Source organism: Eschrichtius robustus, chromosome 3 (genome assembly GCF_028021215.1).
Source record: "Eschrichtius robustus isolate mEscRob2 chromosome 3, mEscRob2.pri, whole genome shotgun sequence".
Lineage (NCBI taxonomy): Eukaryota > Metazoa > Chordata > Mammalia > Artiodactyla > Eschrichtiidae > Eschrichtius > Eschrichtius robustus.
Window position 1 is genome coordinate 113,532,232 of NC_090826.1, and position 24,469 is coordinate 113,556,700.

Here is a 24,469-nt window from a genome sequence, read left to right on the forward strand (position 1 = left end):
CCATGTCTTATTCATTTTGGTACAATCGCTGCGAAATACTCAATACATGACTGTGGGATGTAAAAATGAGTAACTGATAGGCTTCCTGAATATATATGTAAATTTAAAGAATTATAGAAATAAATGGGTAGAGGAAGCTTAAATGTCTTGAGTGGGCTACAAACTTCAACCTCAAAAATCTGCAAAGTAAACAAAGGTAGATGTGGGGAAGTCAAGACCAGGACTCAATAAACACAGACTCACTGGTGATTCTTACTGCCCGGTCAGTGCGGAAATCCTCTGTGTCTGGTTCATCAAGGTCTTCCAGGAAATTATATTCTGGATCGTCATCATCATCTGCCTCATCTAGGAAAAAAAATGTTTTAGACACTTATTCCCAACTCTGAACTCATATCTCTAATGAAAATTTAAGATGTTCAGCACCGTAAGAATCTACTCCAATAAAGCACATTTAGTCTGAAGTTTTTATTTTTATTTTTTACTTATTTTTTGGCTGCGCCACACGGCTTGCAGGATCTTAGTTCCCTAACCAGGAATTAAACCCAGGCCCTCAGCAGTGAAAGCGCAGAGTCCTAACCGCAAGGGAATTCCCTATTCTCAAGTTTTTAAACAACTTATTCTTTTTTTTCCTCAGTGCCTGTGCACAGATCATTTCCCACAGCGGACTCATCTCACCTATTCTCCCCAATTAGCCAAGTTCCTTCCTTCCTTCCTTCAAACAAAACTTAAATTTCTCAAAATGCAGCAAAAGCCTGAAAACTGAACATATAATTTATCTCAGTAAACCCACTTAGAGTAGTGCATCTCATTAAAATAATATTTTTATAAAACTCTTTATACAAAGGCATTGATAGTGAAAAAAGGAATGACCCTAATTCCCAATAATTAGGGAATGACTGTAATTATGACGCCTTAGTATAAAATAGTATATACATATAGAATGTAAACATTCTATACATGTTCAACACATTCATGACAAAAGTACAATACACACATAATACTCATAAGCATAAAAAAATTATATCCCTACAATAACTCAGAAATAACTAAAAATATACAAAAATAACAAACATTTGTAATGGCAGCGCATAGAAGTATGGGTATTTTTGTTGATGCTATGATGTCTTTTAGATTCCTAACTAAAAATCCTGAAGGAGTCAATCAGTTATGGATTGTTATACATATATGTATTTTTTTTAAAAAAATTATTATTATTATTATTTTATTTATTTATTTATTTATTTATTTACTTATGGCTGTGTTGGGTCTTTGTTTCTGTGTGAGGGCTTTCTCCAGTTGCAGCGAGCAGGGGCCACTCTTCATCGCGGTGCGCGGGCATCTCACTATAGCGGCCTCTCTTGTTGCGGGGCACAGGCTCCAGACGCGCAGGCTCAGTAGTTGTGGCTCACGGGCCTAGTTGCTCCGTGGCATGTGGGATCTTCCCAGACCAGGGCTTGAACCCGTGTCCCCTGCATTGGCAGGCAGATTCTCAACCACTGCGCCACCAGGGAAGCCCCATATATGTATTTTTAATAAATTTATTTTATTTATTTTTGGCTGCATTGGGTCTTTGTTGCTGCGCGGGCTTTCTCTAGTTGCAGTGAGCGGGGACTACTCTTCGCTGTGGTACGTGGTCTTCTCATTGCGGTGGCTTCTCTTTGTTGTGGAGCACGGGCTCTAGGCGCGCAGGCTTCAGCAGATGTGGCTCGTGGGCTCTAGAGCACAGGGTCAGTAGTTGTGGTGCACGGGCTTAGCTGATCTGCGGCATGTGGGATCTTCCCGGACCAGGGCTCGAACCCGTGTACCCTGCATTGGCAGGCAGATTCTTAACCACTGTGCCACCAGGGAAGCCCCTGGATTGTTATATTAAGGTAAAATTTTTCCTGGGACAACTTTAGATCAGCATCGTCTAACAGAATTTTCTGCAAGGTCAGGAATGTTCTACATATGCATTGTACGACAACGGTAGCCCCTAGCCACATGAGGCAACTGAGAACTTGAAATGTGGCTAGTGCAACTGAGGAAGTGAATTAAAAGAAAAAGCAGAAACAACGCCTAGCAAATGAGAATATCTAATTCCTTACCACTATGTGCCATTACACAGGAGAGGGAGATCTCTACGTATTACAATAGAAAGATGTCTAAATTATATTAAGTGAACGAAGCAAGTTGCAGGTGCAGGACAATATGTATAGTATGATTCCTTTCTTGGAGAAAAAGATAGATATGTGCTTGATTAAACACAGAGAAAATATCTAGAAAGAATTAACAAAGACTGAAGGATAGAACTCTTTCTTTTCTTAATTTTTCATAATAAATATCTTTCATTAAAAATAAAAATATATACACACACTTTTTTTTTAAATTTTTGGCTGCATTGAGTCTTCGTTGCTGCGTGCGGGCTTTCTCTAGTTGTGGCGAGCGGGGGCTACTCTTCATTGCGATGTGCATGCTTCTCACTGCGGTAGCTTCTCTTGTTGTGGAGCACAGGCTCTACGCGCGCAGGCTTCAGTAGTTGTGGTGTGCGGGCTCAGTAGTTGTGGCTTGTGGGTTCTAGAGCGCAGGCTCAGTACTTGTGGCGCATGGGCTTAGTTGCTCCGCGGCATGTGGGATCTTCCCGGACCAGGAATTGAACCCATATCCCCTACATTGGCAGGCTGACTGTTAACCTCTGCACCACCAGGGAAGTCACACACACACATTTTTTATTCATAATCACTAGAAAATTTGTACTGATAAACCCCAATCTAACCTGATATTCTTTACTCAACATTTATTGTTTATAATATATAAATCTGCATTGTATATATATAGCTATCTAAATGTGAAGGCTTTTTCACCCATCTATAGGTTTATCCCCCAATAAAAATGTTTTAAATCCTTAGGAATGGAATCCTGTCTTGGTAATCTCTATAGTACTTTCTATGTAAGTCTTTTTACAGCAGGTTCTTTACAAACGTTGCTGAATAATATAAGTTGTGGGGAAAGCCTATAACATATGGATACTGCACACACGTTTGGACCCCCATCTGTTTACGTGCAAGAACTACAATAGACAGCTTCTGCCCATACCATACAAACGGGTCAGCCAATATTCTCAGAGAACCCATTTGGCAAACATGTTGAAAAATCATTTAGGAAGGTTTCTTCTGAGTTCTGCTTAGCTTTTAGTACCCTGATTGTGGAACCTGCCCTCTGGGTTGAATTACTTTTTTGACTGACTGACAATGTCAGCATCTACCCAGCTGATCTCAATTTTGTGTACCCACCCCCCTCTAGTGCAGCCTCTTATTTTTTGCAAATGAGACTCTCACTTTTAATAATATGCAGAGCAGATGGTACTAGGAACATGTCAAAATAGTTAGCCACGTAATACTACCAAAATAAACCGGCATATGGCTAAAGTTTGGTACTGTGATCTATATCTAGCATCATTTCCTATTTACCAGCACTCACAAAATTCAGCTGGTAGATCTGGGGATCCAAACCTACCCTAGTCATTGGCTCTATGTTCTCTTTTTTAAATCTATCCTAATAAGGAAACAAAAAAATACTGTTTTAAAGAAAGAGGATTTTCACCCTCCCCACTAACCATTATTCCATTTCCTCGATCAATCCTTATCATACACTCTTATTTCTCCCAGACCAGTAGTTGTCAAACTTTAGGATATATAAGAATTAGATACCTAGACGATAACCATTAGTGATTCTGATTCACTAGGTATGGAGTGAGGCCCTGGAATCTGTTTTTTTTGTTTTTTTTTTTTTAATTTTGGCTGCGTTGGGTCCTTGTTGCGGTACGTGGGCTTCTCATTGCGGTGGCTTCTCTTGTTGCAGAGCACGGGCTCTAGGCACGTGGGCTTCAGTAGTTGTGGCACGCAGGCTCAGTAGTTGTGGCGCATGGGCTTAGTTGCTCCGCGGCATGTGAGATCTTCCCGGACCAGAGCTCAAACCCACGTCCCCTGCCTTAGCAGGTGGATTCTTAACCCCTGCACCACCAGGGAAGTCCCTGGAATCTGTATCTTAACATCATCCAACAAATACATCCCTACACTCCCTGATTCTGATTCAAATTCTAGGGACAAATTATGAGAAACACCACCCAGACTCCCAAAATCCTGACAGCCAACTCTGTCTGGCCTTTCCTCCTCAACAGCCAGCATTTCAGCTCTTTCAACCAAGGTGATAACAATCAGGGCACCAAAGCTGCTGCACTAATAAAGCCATGAAAACCTGACTTAATTACTATCAATATTTTGTCTTAGCTTAGGTCTAAGGACAAAATGCAGAGCTTGCTTATGAAGCATCACATGCATTTAAAAAATGCTTTAATGTCCCCTGAGACTTCTTTGAGATATATTCCTAGAATATTAAACTGGGTTGTAATCCTAGCAGTATAACAATTGATTCTATAACACAGAGCAACACAATGAATTTCTCTGACACTTTTACAAAATGGATAGAATTATCTTTGTCCCTGTTCACTCCTTTCTACAGAGATTTCTGAGCCTTGGTATCTTAGACCTTGAATGCGCTGATAGAAAAAGGAAGTGTCAATAAATGAACTTCATGAGAATAATAAATCCCCAAAAAAAGTGACATAAAAAAACTTCATGTATGTAGATGTGTACATTTTTCTGGGGAGTGGCTGCACAGCTTTCATCAGATTCTCAAAGGGGTAAGGAATGGAAAAGCTAGCAGCTTAGACTCCTATCAGAAGACTAATGCGATAATATATCAGTTGTTGATTATTAAGGAACTGACTCTCCAGTTAATATGTCAATGACTCAGCTGCAAATTTCATCCTTTTCTCCTTCATGCAAGTTTGTGCATTTCATCGCTTATTACCACTTCTGCTATAGATGGTGGGTGGAGAAGAACAAAAATGCTAAAATTCAAACCAATTTGCTTCTTGTTACCTGTCTTTTCTAAATGTTTAGGGAATTTAAATTTAGGACTAAAATTCTTCCTATTGCCACATTAATGTGGAAAACTAAAAGGTAACGTCATATTTGAAAACTCTCACGAGAGGCACATGAAACTATTATCAGTGATCCTTCTGCGGCATGAAACTGTCATCATGAGGAAAGGCTTTAACAGTTTTCTTTACACAATATTTGATTTCTTTACTCCAAGCACGTATTACCCTTATGGTTATAATACAGAATATAAGAGAAAACTCTGGGGAGCATATAGTCTACAGAACCTAAATACATATTATCTCAATGTCACTTCCACCCATCTGATTCCTCTCTTGTCACTGTTGTCAAATATCTTTCAAAGGTCCATCTCAAATACCACCTTTTTCATGTTGCTATCTCTGGTCATGCTAAACAATAATTCTCTCTCTTCTAAAACCTTAGAACAGAGCTTATGCCACTTTTATGGTGCATCTGAGTTCATTCAACTTCATTAACCTGAAATGTATCATGCATTTAACAATGGACCAGGCACCATTCATACATGTTTACTCCCTAACAAAATGATCATTTTCCTCTCTCTCTCATAGAACCTAACACACTGCCTTGTAAAAGAAAGTACTCAATACCAAATGCCAAATTATGTGCAATATAGTTATTAATAGCTTTATAAGGTAAATATGAGAACTTACTTTCTCTCATTAACTTATCCTAATTTATTCCTGGCCTTACCTACCCAAATATTTACTCAGTCTATTTCCATACAAGCTATATGTTCTCTTATTTATCTTAAAGCATTATCCTTTCAACACAAAAATCTTACAGTAGTTGTTCTTAGAAGACAGGGAAAAGAATAAAGATATGCTCTGTAAGTTGTCTGTAATTAAGTTTGATAGGACATCATGTGATCCAGAAATAGGAGCAATGAATTTGGCTATGGATTAAAGTGAGATAGTGAATGACTCTGTTCACATAAAAATGCAAGTAAGACTTTGGTTCAGTTATACACATTTTTTAAAAAGTGTGATCTTCCACAACACAACCAGTATGAATATCCTGGTCACTCCCCATTGAAGAGAGTCAAAAGGAAACAACAATAGTAACAAAACTGCCCTGAGTCCATCAAAAGAATGTGACATCATCTGGAATCACTACAAACTAAATCAATCTCTCATTCCCTCTAAATTTACAGAAACACTGCACAAAATGATGAATGGTAACTGACTCTCACTACAGTATGCTTAAAAAAAACCCACCAAAGACAATTTTAACAATGTATTGTTTTAAAGTAAGAATTTTACTTATATTCTAAAACAAATAAGGGTTGCAGCAGGGATTCTTACACCATGTATGACTGTAGTCAACATTGTTTCTGTCTGATCAGTTCTCCTTCCCTGCTTCTGGAAACACTGTCACTTCTTTTGGGTAATTGCTTACTCCAACCCTGTTGTTTACAAGGTGCTGCCAATCACAGGACTCCATGCTGAAACAGTCTCCCTACTGAAGCCATGCAATACCAAGACAGTGGGCATGTGATCAAACCCAACCAATCAGAGTTGTTCCTCTGGATTTTTCAAACTGGAGCCTGTAGGAGAGAGTTCTGATGTGGGGACAAACCAAGAAGTGAATGGTGTGCTTATGATCATAGTTCCAGCCTTGTAGAAAAAAATAGGTTTGAGAATGCAGTTGACTGACAAAAAGCAGAGATAACAGCTGTTGAGAGGGAAAGTGGGTCTCAATTCCTCTGTAGGTTTTTCTGCCCTTCCCAAAGTCTGGTTTCATTCAGCAAGTTGAGAATTAGGATTCTCAACTTCAGCAAGTTGAGAGTTAGGATTCTTTCACCTGCATCAGGAAGAACCTTAACTAACATGACAGTCTTCGAGTGAGTCAATGCACTCTCGTGAAATCATATATAAAATTATATGTACATTTATGTTTCAGGGGAGGAATCTTAGCATTCAACAGATTCCCCAAAAGACTCTTTAACAAAAACAAAAAGGGGGGGGATGGAATTTAACTACTGATTTAGACCACATTGTTAAATACACAATTAAATCAATTAACCAAAAACACCCCTTTCTTTAAGCTTTTAACTAATGAAAATTTTACCAGAGACCATGGACAGAGTAGATATTAAATGCAAACAAAATCACTTACCTTCATTCCCCACATCATCATTCATAAGACCCCCCAGCCACATCTTCCAATCCTCATCATCTGCTGTATTGGGGTCATACATGTCTGGGGTGATGTCTGGAGCTCGGAGCTCTGCCTCTAGTTGCCCCAGGGGAACATTTTTCAGAGGCATCTTAGAGCGAGTTCGGAATGCAATGAGACTGTCATCCATGGGCTAGCCAATGGAGAAGGAAATAAAAACATATCACTGAATGCCTAATGCTTTCAATTTTTCCAAACTTCATCATATCCTGTGTGTTTCTCTTCTTAGCTTAAAACACAAGGTCTCTTCTCTAAACCATTTGGATTTATTATTCTTTGTCTGAGAAACTTTAAGGATAATGACATCAATTTTTTTTTTGTAGGTACCAATGTCTTTTTTTTTTAAAAGGTTATACTCCATTTATAGTTCTTATAAAATATTGGCTATATTCCCCATGTTGTACAATATATCCTTGTATATCCTTATAATGACATCAGTTTTAAAACCAACATTTCAGGAACATTTATAAGAGCTTTATTAAGATATAATATACACACCATAAAACTCACTCTTTTAAAGTGTATAACTGAGTGGTTCTTACTATATTCACAGAGTTGTGTGAGATCACCACTAACTAATTCCAAAACATTTTCATCACCCCAAAAAGAAAGGCCATTTCCCTTAGTGGTAGCTCCCCATTCTTCCCTGATCCCTGTCTCTGATACCCACTAATCTTTCTGTCTCTATGGATTTGCTTATGCTGGACATTTTATATAAAAGGAATCATAGGGACTTCCCTGGTGGTCCAGTGGGTAAGACTCCATGCTCCCAATGCAGGGGGCCTGGGTTCGATCGCTGGTCGGGGAACTAGATCCCACACGTGTGCTGCAACTAAGAGTTCGTATACTGCAACTAAGAGTCCGCATGCCGCAACTAAGAGTCCACATGCCGCAACTAAGAAGTCTGCATGCCACAATTAAAAAGATCTCACACGCTGCAATGAAGACCCGGCACAGCCAAAATAAATAAATAAATAAATATTTTTTAAAATAAATAAAAGGAATCATACAATATGTGGCCTTTTGTCTCTGGCTTCTTTCACTTAGCATAATGTTTTCAAAGTTCATCCATTTTGTAGCATGTATCAGTACTCATTCCTTTTTTTTTTGTAATAAAATTTATTTATTCTATCTATTTTATTTTTGGCTGCGTTGGGTCTTCGTTGCTGTGAGCGGGCTTCTTATTGCGGTGGCTTCTCTCACTGCAGAGCCCAGGCTCTAGGCGTGCGCGCTTCAGGAGTTGTGGCTCGCGGGCTCTAGAGCGCAGGCTCAGTAGTTGTAGCGCACAGCCTTAGTTGCTCCGCGGCACGTGGGATCTTCCCGGACCAGGGCTCAAACCCATGTCCCCTGCATTGGCAGATGGATTCTTAACCACTGCACCACCAGGGAAGCCCCTCATTCCTTTTTATTGAGAAAAAAGGAAATGAATAATGTCTATTCATACTCTTTGCCCATTTTTTAATTCGGTTGTCTTTTTATTGTTGACTTATAAGAGTTCATTATATATTGCAGATACAAGACCCTTATCAGATATGTGATTTGCAATTATTTTCTCCCACTTTCTGGGTTGTCTCTACTTTTTTGATGTATCCTCTGAGGCACAAAAGTTTTTAATTGTGGTGAGGTCCAATGTACCTATTCTTTTTGTCATTTGTGCTTTTGGTATTGTATTAAGAAACCACTGCCTAATCAAAGGTCAAAAAGATTTACTCTATGTTTTGTTCTAAGAGTTCTATAATTTTAGCCCTTACATTTAAGTCAATGATCTATTTTGAGTTAACTTTTGAGTGTGGTGTGAGGTAAGGGTCTAACTTTATACTCTTGCATGTGGATTTCCAGTTGTCACAGCACCATCTGTTGAAAGACTATTCTTTTCCCATTAATTGGTCTTGGAACACTTGTCAAAGATTAATTGACCATAAATTTAAGAGTTTATTTCTAGACTATCAATTCTGTTCCACTGATGATCTGTATGTCTATTCCTTTTCTTTTTCTAAAAAGATACTTTAAGAGAAGTATCTTTTATTTTTACTTTTTTAAAATTTATTTATTTATTTATTTATTTGGCTACTTCAGGTCTTAGTTGCAGCACACAGGATCTTTTGTGTGGCATGAGGGCTTCTCTCTAGTTGTGGCGTGCAGGCTCCAGAGCGTGCGGCCAGTTGCGCACGGCCAGGGGGAAGGGTAAGCTGGGACGAAGTGACAAAGCAGCATTAACATATATACACTACAAAATGTAAAATAGACAGCTAGTGGGAAGTAGCTACATAGCACAGGGAGATCAGCCTGGTGCTTTGTGCCCCCCTAGAGGGGTGGGATAGGGAGGGTGGGAAGGAGACGCCAGAGGGAGAGGATATGGGGATATATGTATACATATAGCTGATTCACTTTGTTATACAGCAGAAACTAACACAACATTGTAAAGCAATTATACTCCAATAAAGATGTTAAAAAAAAAAAAAATAACTGGCTGGGACTTCCGTGGCAGTCCAGTGGTTAAGACTCCGCGCTTCCAATCAGGGGGTGCGGGTTTGATCCCTGGTCAGGGAACTAGGATCCTACATGCCGTGCAGCACAGCCAAAAGAAAAATAAATAAATAAAGATTAAAAAAAAAAAAAAAAAAAAGAACTGTCTAATGATGGAATTTAGAAGGTCATCATTTGACAATAACCATAATAATGACTGTTTCAATCAAGAACAAGCAATGGATGCTAAAATTAGTGTGTGAAAAGATATTTTGCCTCAAAGATACATACTAATTAATTTAAAAATGGAAAAATAATAATTTTACAGCGAGGAAAATAAACAGACACCACCTTAACCATGTGATCAAATTTAACATGATGGAAGTCATGTGCCTCCTGATATGATGCACTAAAAAGGACATATCACTTCTGTGATATTTGTGCCAAAAGTGCATAACCTGAATCTAATTATGAGGAAGTATCAGAAAAGTCAAAATTGAGGAACATTCTGTAAAATAATTGCTCTGTAAGGTTCAAAAACGTCAAGGTTATGAAACCTTGAGAAACTGTTCCCAATAAAAAGAGTCTAAGAGACAAGATGACTAAATACAACAGGTAATCCTAGACTGGATCCCGGATCACAAAAAAAAATCATTTTTCTTTTGCTTTATATAAAAGACATTATTGGGACAATTGGCAAAATCCAAATAGGGACTTTAATAGACTATATAATATTATATATCCTTATTTTCATAATCAAATGTCCTCATTTGTAGGAAATATACACTAAGATATTTAGGGGTAAAAGCACATCATGACTGCAACACACTCTAAAGCAATTCAGGAAAAAATAAATGTGTACAGAGAGAGAGAAAGAAGGAGAAAATGATAAAGCAATTGTGGTAAAGGTTAATACTTGAGGAATCTGGCTGAAGGTTGTTCCTATGTTCCACATTTTAAAATGCTCTCTGTCACATACCTTATTTCATCCTTAGGAACTGCCATTCTCACTTAATTCTCACTTACAATAAAATAGCACAAACTAAATAGAGTACCAAAGACCTATAATTTCATGACTGTTACTTACTGTATCAGAATTTAACATCTTCCCTTCTCCCTTCCCAATCTGAGCAACAACTAAATTATTCCATTTGACTTTTTCAGCAGTTTAGAGTTATGTTACCTGGAAAGAATCCATGCAGACTGGACTGGAAGCCAGCTCCTCATCTACCGCATGCAACTTCTCCATGAAAGTACTATCCTTGGTCTGTTTGGGCTTTGGTGGGGGCGGAGGCCCCATGGGCACTACCTCAGCACTGATGTGCCTAATGGCAGGTGTGGTGACTTTCTCAGCCTGAGTAAAAGAGGCAACTATGTTAAAAATTAAAGGGAGGAAGGGAAGAAAAGAGAAAAAAAAAAAAAGCAGGAGGAGAGAAGCATGTCTTTCATGTGCTAGCAATCTTTCTCTTCCCATCTAGATAGAGGTATATAAAAACAAAGGCACTGTCAAGGACATTAATCTAATTAGGTTTCATCCTATTTCCAATGAAGCCAACAGGATGCCACTTAGGTTATCGAAAGCGGGGAAATACAATAAAAATGGCTTTAGAACAATATTAGAAAACACATACAAAAAAGAGAAGGGTAGAAGGAAAGAAACTCTGCCAGTCACTCACATTTGGCCCCTTAATAAGAACTCTCCCTGTCACTGAGTTCCAGTTTTCTCTTAACTGTTCACTGACTTAAGGGAATTTGAAATTCAGTTATAACTAGTCACAAATACCAGGAAGATAATGGCATGATTACTGATCTTGAATCATGTTTGGCAAAGGGTGACGGCTTAGAATCACCATGGAGAAATGATCTATTTATACAGTTAAATAATCTACTTATAGAGCATCTCTAATTTATCTTGCTAGTATGATGTGGATTTACCTCTGATAATATGCCACTCTCCTCATCTGTTTCAGTCATCTCAGAAGACTGCCTCAATCTGGATTTCTTTGCCCCACGTGGAGATGAAGCAGTGCTTTCAACATCACTTTCCAATAAACTCTACAAAACAAATCCAGTTCACTTTCATATGTATGCCCCTACCTCACTCCACTGAGTTTGAAGTACCTCAATAGAATGAATCACAAAATATCAATCACTGAATTAGAGTAAGAGAATAAAATTTAAATAAAAGCTTAATTTGCTGAAGGTAGGAACAGGGAACGGATCTCTATCCTCGTAAGCACTGTGAACTCTGTAAAACTGTAAGGCATTGATTTAAAATGCTTTAACAAACAAGTCAAAGAACACATTAAGAAACAGAATATTACATTAACTATGAAAATGAACAAACTATAGCTACAAGCAACAGTATAAATGAATCTCAAATGACTTGTGTTGAACCAAAAAAAAAAAAAAAAAAAGCCACACAAAAGAATAGACTATGGTTCCATTTACCTAAGGCACAGAAACAGTAAAAAACTGAACTCAGTGTGTAGAGCTGCATATTTAGGTGATATAAGTAGAAAGATAAGCAAGGAAGTAATTACCAAAAAGTCAAGATAGTGGCTGTCTATAGGGGAAGAAAAGTGACTGTGATAAGAGGTGTCTGGCAATGTTATACTTAATGACTTTAAGGAAGTTTCATAAGGATTAGCTTTATAGTTATTTAAGCTGTATATTTTAATTCTTATCCTATGCACAGTTCTGCATGTTGTATGTGTGTTATATTTCATAATACAAGACATGAAAAAATCAAGGGAGCATGAAGAGGAGTCACAGTCTTAGATTTATGCAAAGAAATGAGTAGAAAAAAGAACTGTGTTTCAACCCTCTGTATAGAACAAGTGATATTACTAAGGAAGCAAAGTACACTCTGCCTTGTGGAGCCAAATTTTTTCTACATTACCAACTAACACTCACACAGGTAACCACTGACCTCTTCAGCAGTCTCATCTTCTTCTTCATCATCGGGCTGGTACTCTTCATCTGAGGAATCATCGTCTTCAAGGTGGATATCCACAAACTGAGGAGGCTACATAAGTACAATTATAGAAAAAAATAAAATAATAGAAAACACGAATCATATGTATTTGGGAAATAAGGGGAAGAAAGCAGAGCAGGAAAACAAAAAAATCCTAAGAGCACAACAAGCAGCTAAAGCAAGTAATAAGAGGCAGGAGTTAAAAAGATTTCTAGCATGAGAGTCAAACCTAAGACTAATGAAATGGAAAAAAACAAAGCTGGAATTTAAATAAATACATAGGTCAAAAAAAGTTAACAAATAGAAGCGTTTCGAAACTGATGAAGCCTTTCTGGAAAAGAATAAGAATTACCTCTTCCAAGTTTACCTTAATTTCATTGGCCTTCTTAATTGGTGAAATATTCCATGTTGGAATTACCTACCAACAAAGAATATAAATAGTTAAGTTCTCTTAACTAAAATAGACTGTTTTTCATTTTTACTTCTTCTTTACCATCACAAGGAGCCATCAGACTAACACGTAGCTGCAGTGATGTAGGGGTACTGATCTACACTGTCAAATATTTGTCAGAGCTTGGCAGAAGAAAAGGAGAGATGAATCTATTTCCATCATTAGCATCTCTGCCTTAAACCTAGTAAGAATCTGTATTACCCGTAAATGGACAAAGTGTCTATATTGTCTACTTTATATTACAGCTTGGGTTCACATAGAATAATAAATATGAAAACTATTTGTAAACTACAATAGTACACAAACCTAGGATACTACAGGTGATAGCAGCCTTTTGCCATCAGTATGTCTTAATCAATTACATAAATCCACCATAAGTATGCCTCCAAAAAGCTAGTCATGAAAAGTTCTTATGGAAGGATTTCGGGGTGAAGTGTCAAGTCATACACAACTTCTTTTCAAATAGTCCAGGAAAACACAATAGACAGACACAGGGAGAGATAAAGCAAATTTGGCAGAATTTTACATTGTTAAATCTAGATGGAATCTAGATTCACTGTAAAATTCTTTTCAACTTTTTCAGGATTTTAAAACAATAGAGGGCTTCCCTGGTGGCGCAGTGGTTGAGAGTCTGCCTGCCAATGCAGGGGACATGGGTTCGAGCCCTGGTCTGGGAGGATCCCACATGCCGCGGAGCAACTAAGCCCGTGAGCCACAACTACTGAGCCTGCGCGTCTGGAGCCTGTGTTCCGCAACAAGAGAGGCCACGATAGTGAGAGGCCCGCGCACCGCAATGAAGAGTGGCCCCCGCTCGCTGCAACTAGAGAAAGCCCTTGCACAGAAATGAAGACCCAACGCAGCCAAAAATAAATAAATAAATAAAAGAACTGTCTAAAAAAAAATAAAACAATAGAGGGGCTTCCCTGGTGGCGCAGTGGTTAAGAATCTGCCTGCCAATGCCGGGGGCACGGGTTCGAGCCCTGCTCTGGGAAGATCCCACATGCCGTGGAGCAACAAAGCCTGTGCACCTCAACTACTGAGCATGCACTCTAGAACCCGTGAGCCACAACTACTGAGCCCGTGTGCCACGACTCCTGAAGCCTGCGCGCCTAGAGCCCATGCCCCACAATGAGAGAAGCCACCATATTGAGAAACCCGCGCACTGCAACGAAGAGTAGCCCCCCCTCGCTGCAACTAGAGAAAGCCCGTGCCCGTGCACAGCAATGAAGACCCAACGCAGCCAAAAATAAATAAATTAAATAAATAAATAAATTTTAAAAATAAAAAAATAAATAAAACAATAGAGTTGGTGGGGGGAAGTTTTTAAAGAATTCTTTAAAACCTCTTACATACTCCTGACACAATACCATTGGAGTGCATAATTTTTTGACCATCTAACTGTGACCCCAACAAAATCATCATGAACAAAATCCAACAGACCATTAGGTTCTGTCTCTATAAGAAGCCTTAGGCCCTCCACATCTCCTCAGCCCTGCCATGTTGTGGCTACTTATCTAGCTCTGTGGAGCCAGGCCCAATACAGGGTGTAAAGGGAATGATGTGATTCAGGTCCATACCTCTTCTCATGTTTGTTTCTAAACCAATCAATTTTCCTACTGCCAAATCCATCAGGAAGGAGTCAGTCTATTAAGATTAAGAAGCAAGAGAGGGCTTCCCTGGTGGCGCAGTGGTTGAGAGTCTGCCTGCCAACGCGGGGGACGCGGGTTCGCGCCCTGGTCCGGGAGGATCCCACATGCCGCGGAGCAACTGGGCCCGTGCGCCACGGCTGCTGGGCCTGCGCGTCTGGAGCCTGTGCTCCGCAACAAGTAGAGGCCGCGATGATGAGAGGCCCGCGCACTGCGATGAGGAGTGGCCCCCGCTCGCCGCAACTGGAGAAAGCCCTCGCGCAGAAACGAAGACCCAACACAGCAAAAAAAATAAATAAATAAATGAATTTAAACTCCATACTAACTTACCATTTAAAAAAAAAAAAAAAAAAAGCAAGAGAAATGGACTCTAATCTTTGCTCTCCCACATAAACTATAGCCTTGGGTTGTCTACCTTCTCTGCAACTATATATGTGGTTGGTAGACATAATCCAGAGCCTGATTTCGATCTCTTTGGGTTTTTTTTAATCAAATATGGAATTAATGTTAATTATATTCTATGTCAGGTAGACTTCACAGAACTTCTGTCTCACTGATGGCTGCTTGCATCATAGCTACCACATGTTCATTTGTGATTACTTCCTGGAGAAAGATGAAATTTCACTTTATGCAACCAGGGTTAGTCAATTAAATAAAGATATACAAATATATATATATGATGTGGCTGTCAAAAAAAGCCAGTGCATAGGGGAGCAGAATTTTCCACCCTAAAATGTGTGTCTTTGGCCTATTAAAAAAAAAAAAAAGCCAGTGAAACCTTAGGCTGCATTAAGGGAAATATGGAATCTGAACACTGAGGGAATAAACCTAACTTTATTTTTTTATTTTATTCTTTTTTGGCTGCACCGTGCGGCATGCAGGATCTTAGTTCCCTGACCAGGGATTGAACCTGTACCCCTGCAGTGGAAGCTCAGAGTCTTAACCACTGGACTGCCAGGGAAGTCCCAACCTAACTTTAATCTATACTAGTTAAACCCTATCTGGAGCACTAGATCCACTTAAGGCATACTTTTAAAAGGATATGGACAAACTTGGCACATGCAGAAGAAAAGGATCAGATTGGTGAAGGTACTCAAAGCCTTGTCACATGAAGACCAATAAAAAATTAGGGGACGTTTAGCAAGAAAAGAATGTTATAAAAAGATATATTGGTTTTCTTCAACTAGAGGAAAGGTCATGTGGAAGAGGAACAGACATTTCTTATACAGGGCTGCAAGGAACAGAACCAGACAAACAGACAAAAACTACAGTATGCATTTTGGGTCCATATGGCAAATCTTTCTTACTATCAGAGATAGAATGGACTCCCTCAGGACTATCACCTGCTTTGTCGCAGAAGGTAAGCACAAACTGGACAAGTGCTTGTTAAGCAGATAGAACACAGTGCCCAGCATCAAAGAGCTTGCTGTATCAGAATGCTTCAAAAGTCTTCAAGAGGTTCTCATACTTTAGTGTGCAAAAGAATGTACTGTTGTGCTTTCAACAATGCATATTCCCAGGCCATACCCATGGGTCCTGATTCCTAGGTCTGAGGTGAGCCCAAGAATGTGCATTTTTAATAAGCACTCTTGAGGAACCCCATACCAGGGTGATCTTGATGCAACTGGTCCCTGGAACACAATTTGAAATACACTACTTTAAACACTTCACCACCTATCTCACAACATGAACAGAAAAACTGTCATCACTCATTGCTTTCAACCGTTCCAAATGGTTATCTACCTAGCACTTCCAAAAAAGCAACTAAAATAAAAATAAACTATGATAATGATTTCATATATTGCATCTCCACATGTCTATTTGCCTTTTACAAATATTTCTTTAAGGAGTCAAACCCAGATCATAATAAATATTCCCTATATTTTTTTCCCTACAAATAACCTGGAATTATATATTATTAACAAAGCTAAATAAACAATAAAGAAAAAATAGAACACCCACCACTCCTTTTTCCACCACTTCCTTCAGTTTAGAGCGTGTCATTTTGGGCTCCTAAGAAGGGAAAATGAGAAGAAAACAGTCAATAAAAATCATCGAGTGATTCTTGAGTTTGCCCCCAACTGCCAAATTATTTACAAACGCCCAAGTGAGTTTGTAAACAACTCACTACACTTAGCCAGTTTACAGATAGTTCTGTTTCATGACATTGAAAGAACAATAAATACTCACAAACATTGGCATATCCTCCGTCTCACTGATGGCTGCTTTCATCATAGCGACTACATGTTCATTTGTGATTACTTCCTGGAGAAAGATGAAATTTCACTTTATGCAACAAAGGTGTATCATCTAGATAATACTCATCTCTCTGTAACTCTGCTAGATATATGTAGAGGATAAACGAGAGCTAGATACCCAAATGGTTTCAGATTAGGGTAAAGCAAGGCAACTGAAAGCAAAGAAGGAAGTTTTGGAGAGAAGCACACAGCTTCCAACAATGTAGCAAGCAAATGGACCAATCTCATTAGCTGATACTAACAGGAAGGGCTCAAAAATAAAAAAATTATCAGGTTAACTATCTGCTTAAGAGAAACAGTAATAAACAACAAAGGCTTTATAAATAGCTGTACTGTTACATAGCAAAGAAGAGTATTTGCATATGTGCAAAGGACTGTAAACTGTTAACTGGGCATCTTCTAAGACACATTGACCCACAAGAGTAAATCCACTGTAAACATTATCATCTTCCATTATCTTTGAATATGCTAAACAATAAACAATCAAATCAGTGGAAGGAAGCAGAGTAACAGTTTATCTTCCCAATTAAGTTCTTTCACATGTGTTCACATTTCAAACTTGTGCTGAGTGCAAAGAGAAGGCTACCTTGAAATGTAAAATATTTTGCCACAGGGAACTCACAAAATTAGTAATTCACACACCAAGACTCAAGAGTTTCCTGAGAATTTTTATTTGCTCCCCATGAAAGAGTTCTATTCCCATTACATGGCTGCCCCCGTCTTACTCACGTGAAGGATGTTTCGCACGTTGACTGCTGTTAGGTTGTGCTGCTTGGCGCCGTCCTCTAAGGTGCGGTCAAGCATGTCATCCAGCTTCAGGTCACAAGCCAAAGTCCCTTCTTCTTGACCCTTTCCATCTCTTTTCCTCTTGGTACCCTTTTTCTTTTTTCGCCTTTTCTCGTTTTCTTCACTGTCTTGCTCTTCTGCAAATAAACCAAGAACATCACAAGAATCACCAAAGCAACTGCTCCCGGAACCTAACCCAAAAAGCCAACAGTAAAAGAAAAACACAGCTGTCTGCCCCTGGAAATCAAAGAAGACTAAGATATAACAGCGGTGGTAAAGGCAAATGTGGTAGTACTGTTGTAGTAATAACACCTAACATTCACTGAATATTCCTTTTATGTCAGGCATTCTTCTACACACTTTACACATATTAATTCACTTACTCCTCATAACAACCCTATGAGGTAGGCACTGTTATTTTTCCCACTGTACAGAGGAAGAAACTGAGGCAGAAAGATTAAGAAACTTTCCCAAGAGCTAATAATGACAAAGCCACATTTTGAAGCCAAGCACTCTAGCTCTAGAACTCTGTCTTAATTATTACTCTATACTACCCAGATAATACATCAGAAACCCAGGGTTTATGTCCCAGATCTATAACTTAACTGGGTTGCCTTGGCAATAGTCTTATTTTTATCTTTTGTAAAATACAGATATCTTCCCATCAGGGATGCCATGCATATTAAGTGAAATAATATATATCAAAGTGCTTTATAACCAATGAAATATTATACAAATGTAATTTATCACTATTATTATACTAGTGAGTCTAGAAAAGAAAAAAACAAGGAGCAAATCAATAAAAAAAATCCACTCTGATTAAAAAAGGGGGGAGGGGATGAAGTACCTCTATTCTACAAGAAAGGAGCACATATATAACCAGATAAAAGGAAAAGCTTCTTGATTATTAGAATCTGGTAAGTCTTGAAGTAGATTATCACACAACACCAAAATGAGGTTCTCATCTCTCTGATACTTTTTGGTCTGCTACCATCTGAAAACAAGGGATTAGAGAAGATTAACATCAAGACAACCTTCTTAGTTTAAAAAGATTTTATGACCTTCAAGCTGCACCCTGGCAATGTTTACTCAGTGAAAAATTATTAGTAATTTCAACCAATTGCTTTTGCACTTGTGAATATATATCAAGAATTCGATAAATGTTTGTAACTTTCAATCCAATCTTTTTCTTAAGGAAATAATTACACATGTATAGACTAATCAAGTTATTCATTTCAACATTAATTATTTTAGCAAAAACATGGAAAACACCTAAATGTCAACTGAAGAAAAACACACAACTTAAAAGTTGCAAGTTATGTTTTATTCAGGGACCTTACTGAGGACTACAGTCTGGGAGACAGCCTCTCAGATAGCTCTGAGGAACTGCTCCAAAGAGGTAAGGGAGAAGCCAGGATATATAGAAGTTTTCGCTGGAAAAAAAAAAAACACATGTAATTGAACATCAAAAGATTACTGCTAATTGCAAAAAAAGACATCTCGGGGCTTCCCTGGTGGCGCAGTGGTTGAGAATCCACCTGCCAATGCAGGGGACACGGGTTCGAGCCCTGGTCTGGGAAGATCCCACATGCCGCGGAGCAGCTGGGCCTGTGAGCCACAACTACTGAGCCTGCGCGTCTGGAGCCTGTGCTCCGCAACAAGAGAGGCCGCAATAGTGAGAGGCCCGCGCACCGCAATGAAGAGTGGTCCCCGCTTGCCGCAACTAGAGAAAGCCCTCGCACAGAAACGAAGACCCAACACAGCCAAAAATTAATAAATAAATTAATTAATTTTAAAAAAAGACATCTCAAGTTAATGATTTTAGTGCTTTTCTATGTAGAGGAAGATGCAAGAGTCTTGGCTCATTGAAGTTATTCCTTAGCTATGCATCTTAACTATCTAGGGCCAGTATCCTGTTTTTCTCCAACCTGAATTCCCCTCAGGGTGCACCCTTTAGGGTTGGGGTGGGGTGGGGGTATGGCTGCAGTGGCTGATGCCTTGACGGCAGGCAACACTCATTGTTTATTGAAAAGGTAGGCAACATTTTTTGTGTGCACAGTCAATATGAAAAAAATGGTTAAGTGAACACTGGTACACCATACACTGGACTGTAACTGACCCATTAAAAATAGTCTTTTTAAGCAATTGATGGCAGGGGGACAAGTTAAAAATGTCTACAAAGAGTTTTTAATGATACAGAAAAAATTTTGATAATGATTTTTAAGTAAAAAAAAAAAAGTAGAATTCAAACATACACATCTTACATTTGTATAACCTAAACAAAAAATGGGCTACCTTGAGGTACATCCCAACAAAGTGATAGATGCAAAAGAAATATAAAACTCTAGAATGCATCAGAAAAGTGACAAAGCTCTTTACTGATGGTCATTTGAGAAAGCAGCAAAAGGGGAATTACATAGCATAATACACAACGAAACTGTCTAAAAACCTTTGTACACATATCTTTTCCCAAAGTCTCTCTTCTCACCTCATTTACCCCTTTTCTCCATAAACTCCAAAACTCTTCTCTCTCTTCACCACTCTTGAATCTCCTCTCTTTGCTCCTCCCTTCCCTCTTGCATCCTTTCTCATGTAGACCAATCTAGCCAGTTCTTGGTTTCTGCCATCCACTTTTCCCTCCTCATCTTACCAGTACTTAAACAATGACCTGGTAGTTGCAGAGCAAGAAAAGGATTTCTGACACCCAAAGAAGTTTTGATTCAGCTTCATATTCATATCCTATCATGTTGTTGGTAACACTGTCAATTGCAAAACTGACCCGGGGAAAAAAGTATGAAAGACACAAGTTAAAACTATTAATGTTATACTAGAAATAGTAAAGTGTGTTATTAACTAAAAATTAACCTAAATAAATAAAATCTTCCTTACGAAATTTAGATCTACAAAATGTAACAAAAATTCATAGAAGTGAAGACCAAAAAAAGGAAATTTACAATGGAAGCAGCTAAAATTAATAAAATTTTATACAGATAGTTGATGAGGAATCAAATTGTCCTTTAAAACAGTGCTTCTCAAACTCTCTGTGGCGAAAAACTAGTCTGGTTTTTGACCAATCCACTGTAGACTCATACTTTTATAAAGTAAGAATATAGCCATAATGTCAAAAGTGACAACATTTCTAAAGTTTTATTCTCAGTTTCCATGAATTATTTTGTTTCAAACCAGTAACAAACAGTTCTCAAACTAGCACTGGTTTTCAGACCACACTTTGAGTAACACTGCTTTAAAATATACACTGAAAAACATTCAACCCCAATAAAAATACAATAAAGACAAACATAAAAAATAATTTTAAAGAATTGTGAAGAAAACGTCACAAAATTAAAATGGAAATAACAAAATTCGCTGCAGAAAATATTTTTCAATGGAAAAAGCATTGGAGTTAGCATAATTCCCATTCAGAATGGCTATCTTACAAACACAGAATCAAAGTAATCACTGTGGGGTTACACCATCTCATCTAATTACATCCCCCTAAATCACATCACACTTATTTCTCCTCTGATTTCTGATTTTAAGGCTGAGTTTAATAGGGAATGTGGGTCTATAAGGAAAATTGAATACATTCTAATACATTGCACAGACAATCCAAGAAAGAACAGATAATTCAGTTACATCTTACTCTGTTTTAGAACTAATCTATTATCTTACTTTTAAAATATTGGGATACCACTGACCCTAAGAATTCTAAAGAACTGAAATTTAAAAATTAAAAAAAGGAAAACAAAAACGACAACAAAAAAAGCACTTCCCTGGCGGTCCAGTGGTTAAGATTCCGTGCTTCCACTGCAGGGGGCACAGGTTCGATCCCTGGTCAGGGAACTAAGATCCCACATGTCACAGTGGCCGGCCAAAAATAAATAAATAAATAAAATTTAAAAATTAAAAAAATTTTAAAAAGGAAGCCACTCTATAAAAATCAGACTAGAAAAAAGAAGAAAATCTAATTTTTCCTTCTATGAGAAAGGTGGGATGTGGCTAAAAACAAGATATTTGCTGAGAAGCATATTTAATGATGTAAGCAGTAAGTTGAAAGTAAATTTGCACTGTAAATGTACTGCAAAATGGATGATGTCAATAAAAACATGGGTGGGTTCTGTAATATCTAAATCACCAAAGTCACTTTGTTGTATGAAAATAGCTGCTTAACAGCCCTGTCAAAAACACACCCAGGACTTCTGGATCTGGCCACAGCAATGTATTTTTTTATCAGATGAAACCTTCCTGCCAAAAACAACTGTGAAACTATATAAAACTATAAAATTACACAAAAGCAGAATAAAATATATACAACAGTCTGAAAGCACTGGAGGACAACCCCTACAGAAATGATTTAAGGAGTTGTGATCCTTCAGAGAAGGGAAGCACATAAGGAGAATCCAAGCTGAAAGCAGTATTCTTGCTTTACTAAGAAACTAGAGATTAGAGCTGCTGAAGCAGCTGAGATTGAGGGATAAAATTCTGCAGAGGAGGAAACCAAGGAAAAATGAGCCCAAAAAGTCTCTGTTCAAACTCCTCTTAAAACTATGATTGAATCATGGGGAATTCCCAGGCAGTCCAGTGGTTAGGACTCTGCACTTCCACTGCAGGGGGCATGGGTTCAATCCCTGGTCGGGGAACTAAGATCACACTCCACAAGTGTTGGGAAGACAGAGGTTGTAGTTGAAGTCTTGCGAAGGAGGAAAAGTCTTCATAAACACTATAGCTTTTTTAGAAGTGTTGGAACCCCAGAAGATCCACCCACTAGGAATATAGGCCACAATCTAGAAAGTTGAAACAAAATAGAACAAAATAGACTTAATATAGCATAAAACCAACCCTTAGCAGAATTTAAGTGACCCTCCAAATTTATCTGCCTACCTGAAGAAAACATAACCCTCTTTAGAGGAAGCTAACAATACCAACGCCTCTAGAATTTTTCATTCACAATGTCCAGCATCCAATCAAAAATTACAGCAAGAACCAAGATGCCAAAACACTAGGGGGTGGGGGAGGATGACAGTAAAAAAAAAAAAAAAAAAGACCTATGGGTGAATCAGATATTGGAAAAAGGATTTTTAAATAATTATGATTAACACATTCAATAAAATAAAGGAAAAGATGGAGAATTTCACATAGAATCCATAGTGCTAAACTGGCATGAAAAATTTAATAGATAAGACACTGCGAAACAGAGAATTAGTGAACTAGACTACAGAACAGCAGAAACTGATGCATGGATGAAAAAACAAAAGAATATAAAGAAAAAACAATACACATGGGACATGGTGAAAAGACCTAATATACATGTAACTGGAATACCAGAAGAAAAGAAGGAGAACAGGACAGAAATGATATCTAAAAAAAATATTGACAAGGATTTTTTTAACTGATAAAATATCAAATCTCATATTCAAGCAGCTCTACAAACCCTAAGCAGATAAAAACAGAAAACCCAAGAAGACACATAATAGTCAAAATGCTGAAAACCAGAACAGAGAAAATCTTAGAAGCAGAAGAAAAAAAGACAAATTATCAAAGTAACAACAAAACTGATAACTGAATTTGCAACAGAAACAATGGAAACCAAAATATAACAGAATGCATCTTAAAGTTCTGGGGGGGAAAGAACAACCTAAAATTCTATACACAGTGAAAATAATTTTTAAAAATGAAGGCAAGGGGCTTCCCCGGTGGCGCAGTGGTTGGGAGTCTGCCTGCCAATGCAGGGGACACGGGTTCGAGCCCTGGTCTGGGAAGATCCCACATGCCGCAGAGCAACTGGGCCCGTGAGCCACAATTACTGAGCCTGCGCATCTGGAGCCTGTGCTCCGCAACAAGAGAGGCCGCGATGGTGAGAGGCCCGCGCACCGCGATGAAGAGTGGCCCCCACTTGCCGCAACTAGAGAGAGCCCTCGCACAGAAACGAAGACTCAACACAGTCATAAATAAATAAATAAATAAATAAATAAATAAATAAATAAATGTGAATTTCTTTAAAAAAAAAATGAAGGCAAGACTAAAATTTTCTTCCAGACAAACAAAATCTGAGATAATTCATTGACAGGAGACCAGGTCTGCAAGAAATAGTAAAGGAAATTCTTCAAGATGAAAAAAAATGACCCAGGATGAAGGCAAAGTGAAGAACTTCAGGATGAATCAAGACATAAGAAAGGCTAACTATGTGATAAATATAAATCAATATTGACTGGTTAAGACAGTAACAATAATAATAACGTCTTGTGGGGTTTAAAACAAATGAAGAAGTAAAATACAATATCAATAACACAAAAGGCAGGAGTAGATATATAAAGTAAAACTGTTGTAAAGTTCTTACATGGTTTGGGAAGTGGTAAAAGTGCTAATTTAAGGGAGATTATAGTAATTTCAAAGAATGCCTATTAATATATAGGGTAACATGTAAAAGAAAAATAAAAGAATACAAAACTAAAAAGCTAATAAGGAAAAGTAAAAGCACTTGATTAATCCAAAAGAAGGAAAGGAGAAATAAAGGAACAAAAAACAAATAGGAAAATAGAAAATTATATCAGAAATTACATTAAATATAAATGAAGCGTACAATCTAATTAACAGACAAAGATGTTCAGACCAGGTTTTTTGTTGTTTTTTTTTTAACTCTATGCTATTTATAAGAGATACACTTTAAATATAAAAACACAAAAATGGGGACTTCCCTGGTGGTGCAGTGGTTAAGAATCTGCCTGCCAATGCAGGGGACACAGGTTTGA

The 24,469-nt window shown here is 38.1% G+C and overlaps 1 protein-coding gene across 7 annotated transcripts in view; it reads right to left on the minus strand.

Moving 5' to 3' along the window:
* GON4L (gon-4 like) overlaps nt 1-24,469 on the minus strand; it is a 92,466-nt gene that overhangs the window by 47,901 nt on the left and 20,096 nt on the right. For all 7 annotated transcript variants that reach the window (XR_011073606.1, XM_068540985.1, XM_068540988.1 and 4 more), the window contains 9 exons: nt 17,664-17,857; nt 16,867-16,941; nt 16,639-16,689; nt 12,947-12,997; nt 12,535-12,630; nt 11,538-11,657; nt 10,786-10,956; nt 7,077-7,269; nt 244-345 (listed from right to left, as the gene is read on the minus strand). Coding sequence is in view for 6 of the 7 variants with exons in the window: in XM_068540985.1 (XP_068397086.1) it covers nt 244-345; nt 7,077-7,269; nt 10,786-10,956; nt 11,538-11,657; nt 12,535-12,630; nt 12,947-12,997; nt 16,639-16,689; nt 16,867-16,941; nt 17,664-17,857 (1,053 nt within the window). In the remaining variant the exon portion in view is untranslated. The remainder of the gene's footprint in view (nt 1-243; nt 346-7,076; nt 7,270-10,785; nt 10,957-11,537; nt 11,658-12,534; nt 12,631-12,946; nt 12,998-16,638; nt 16,690-16,866; nt 16,942-17,663; nt 17,858-24,469) is intronic.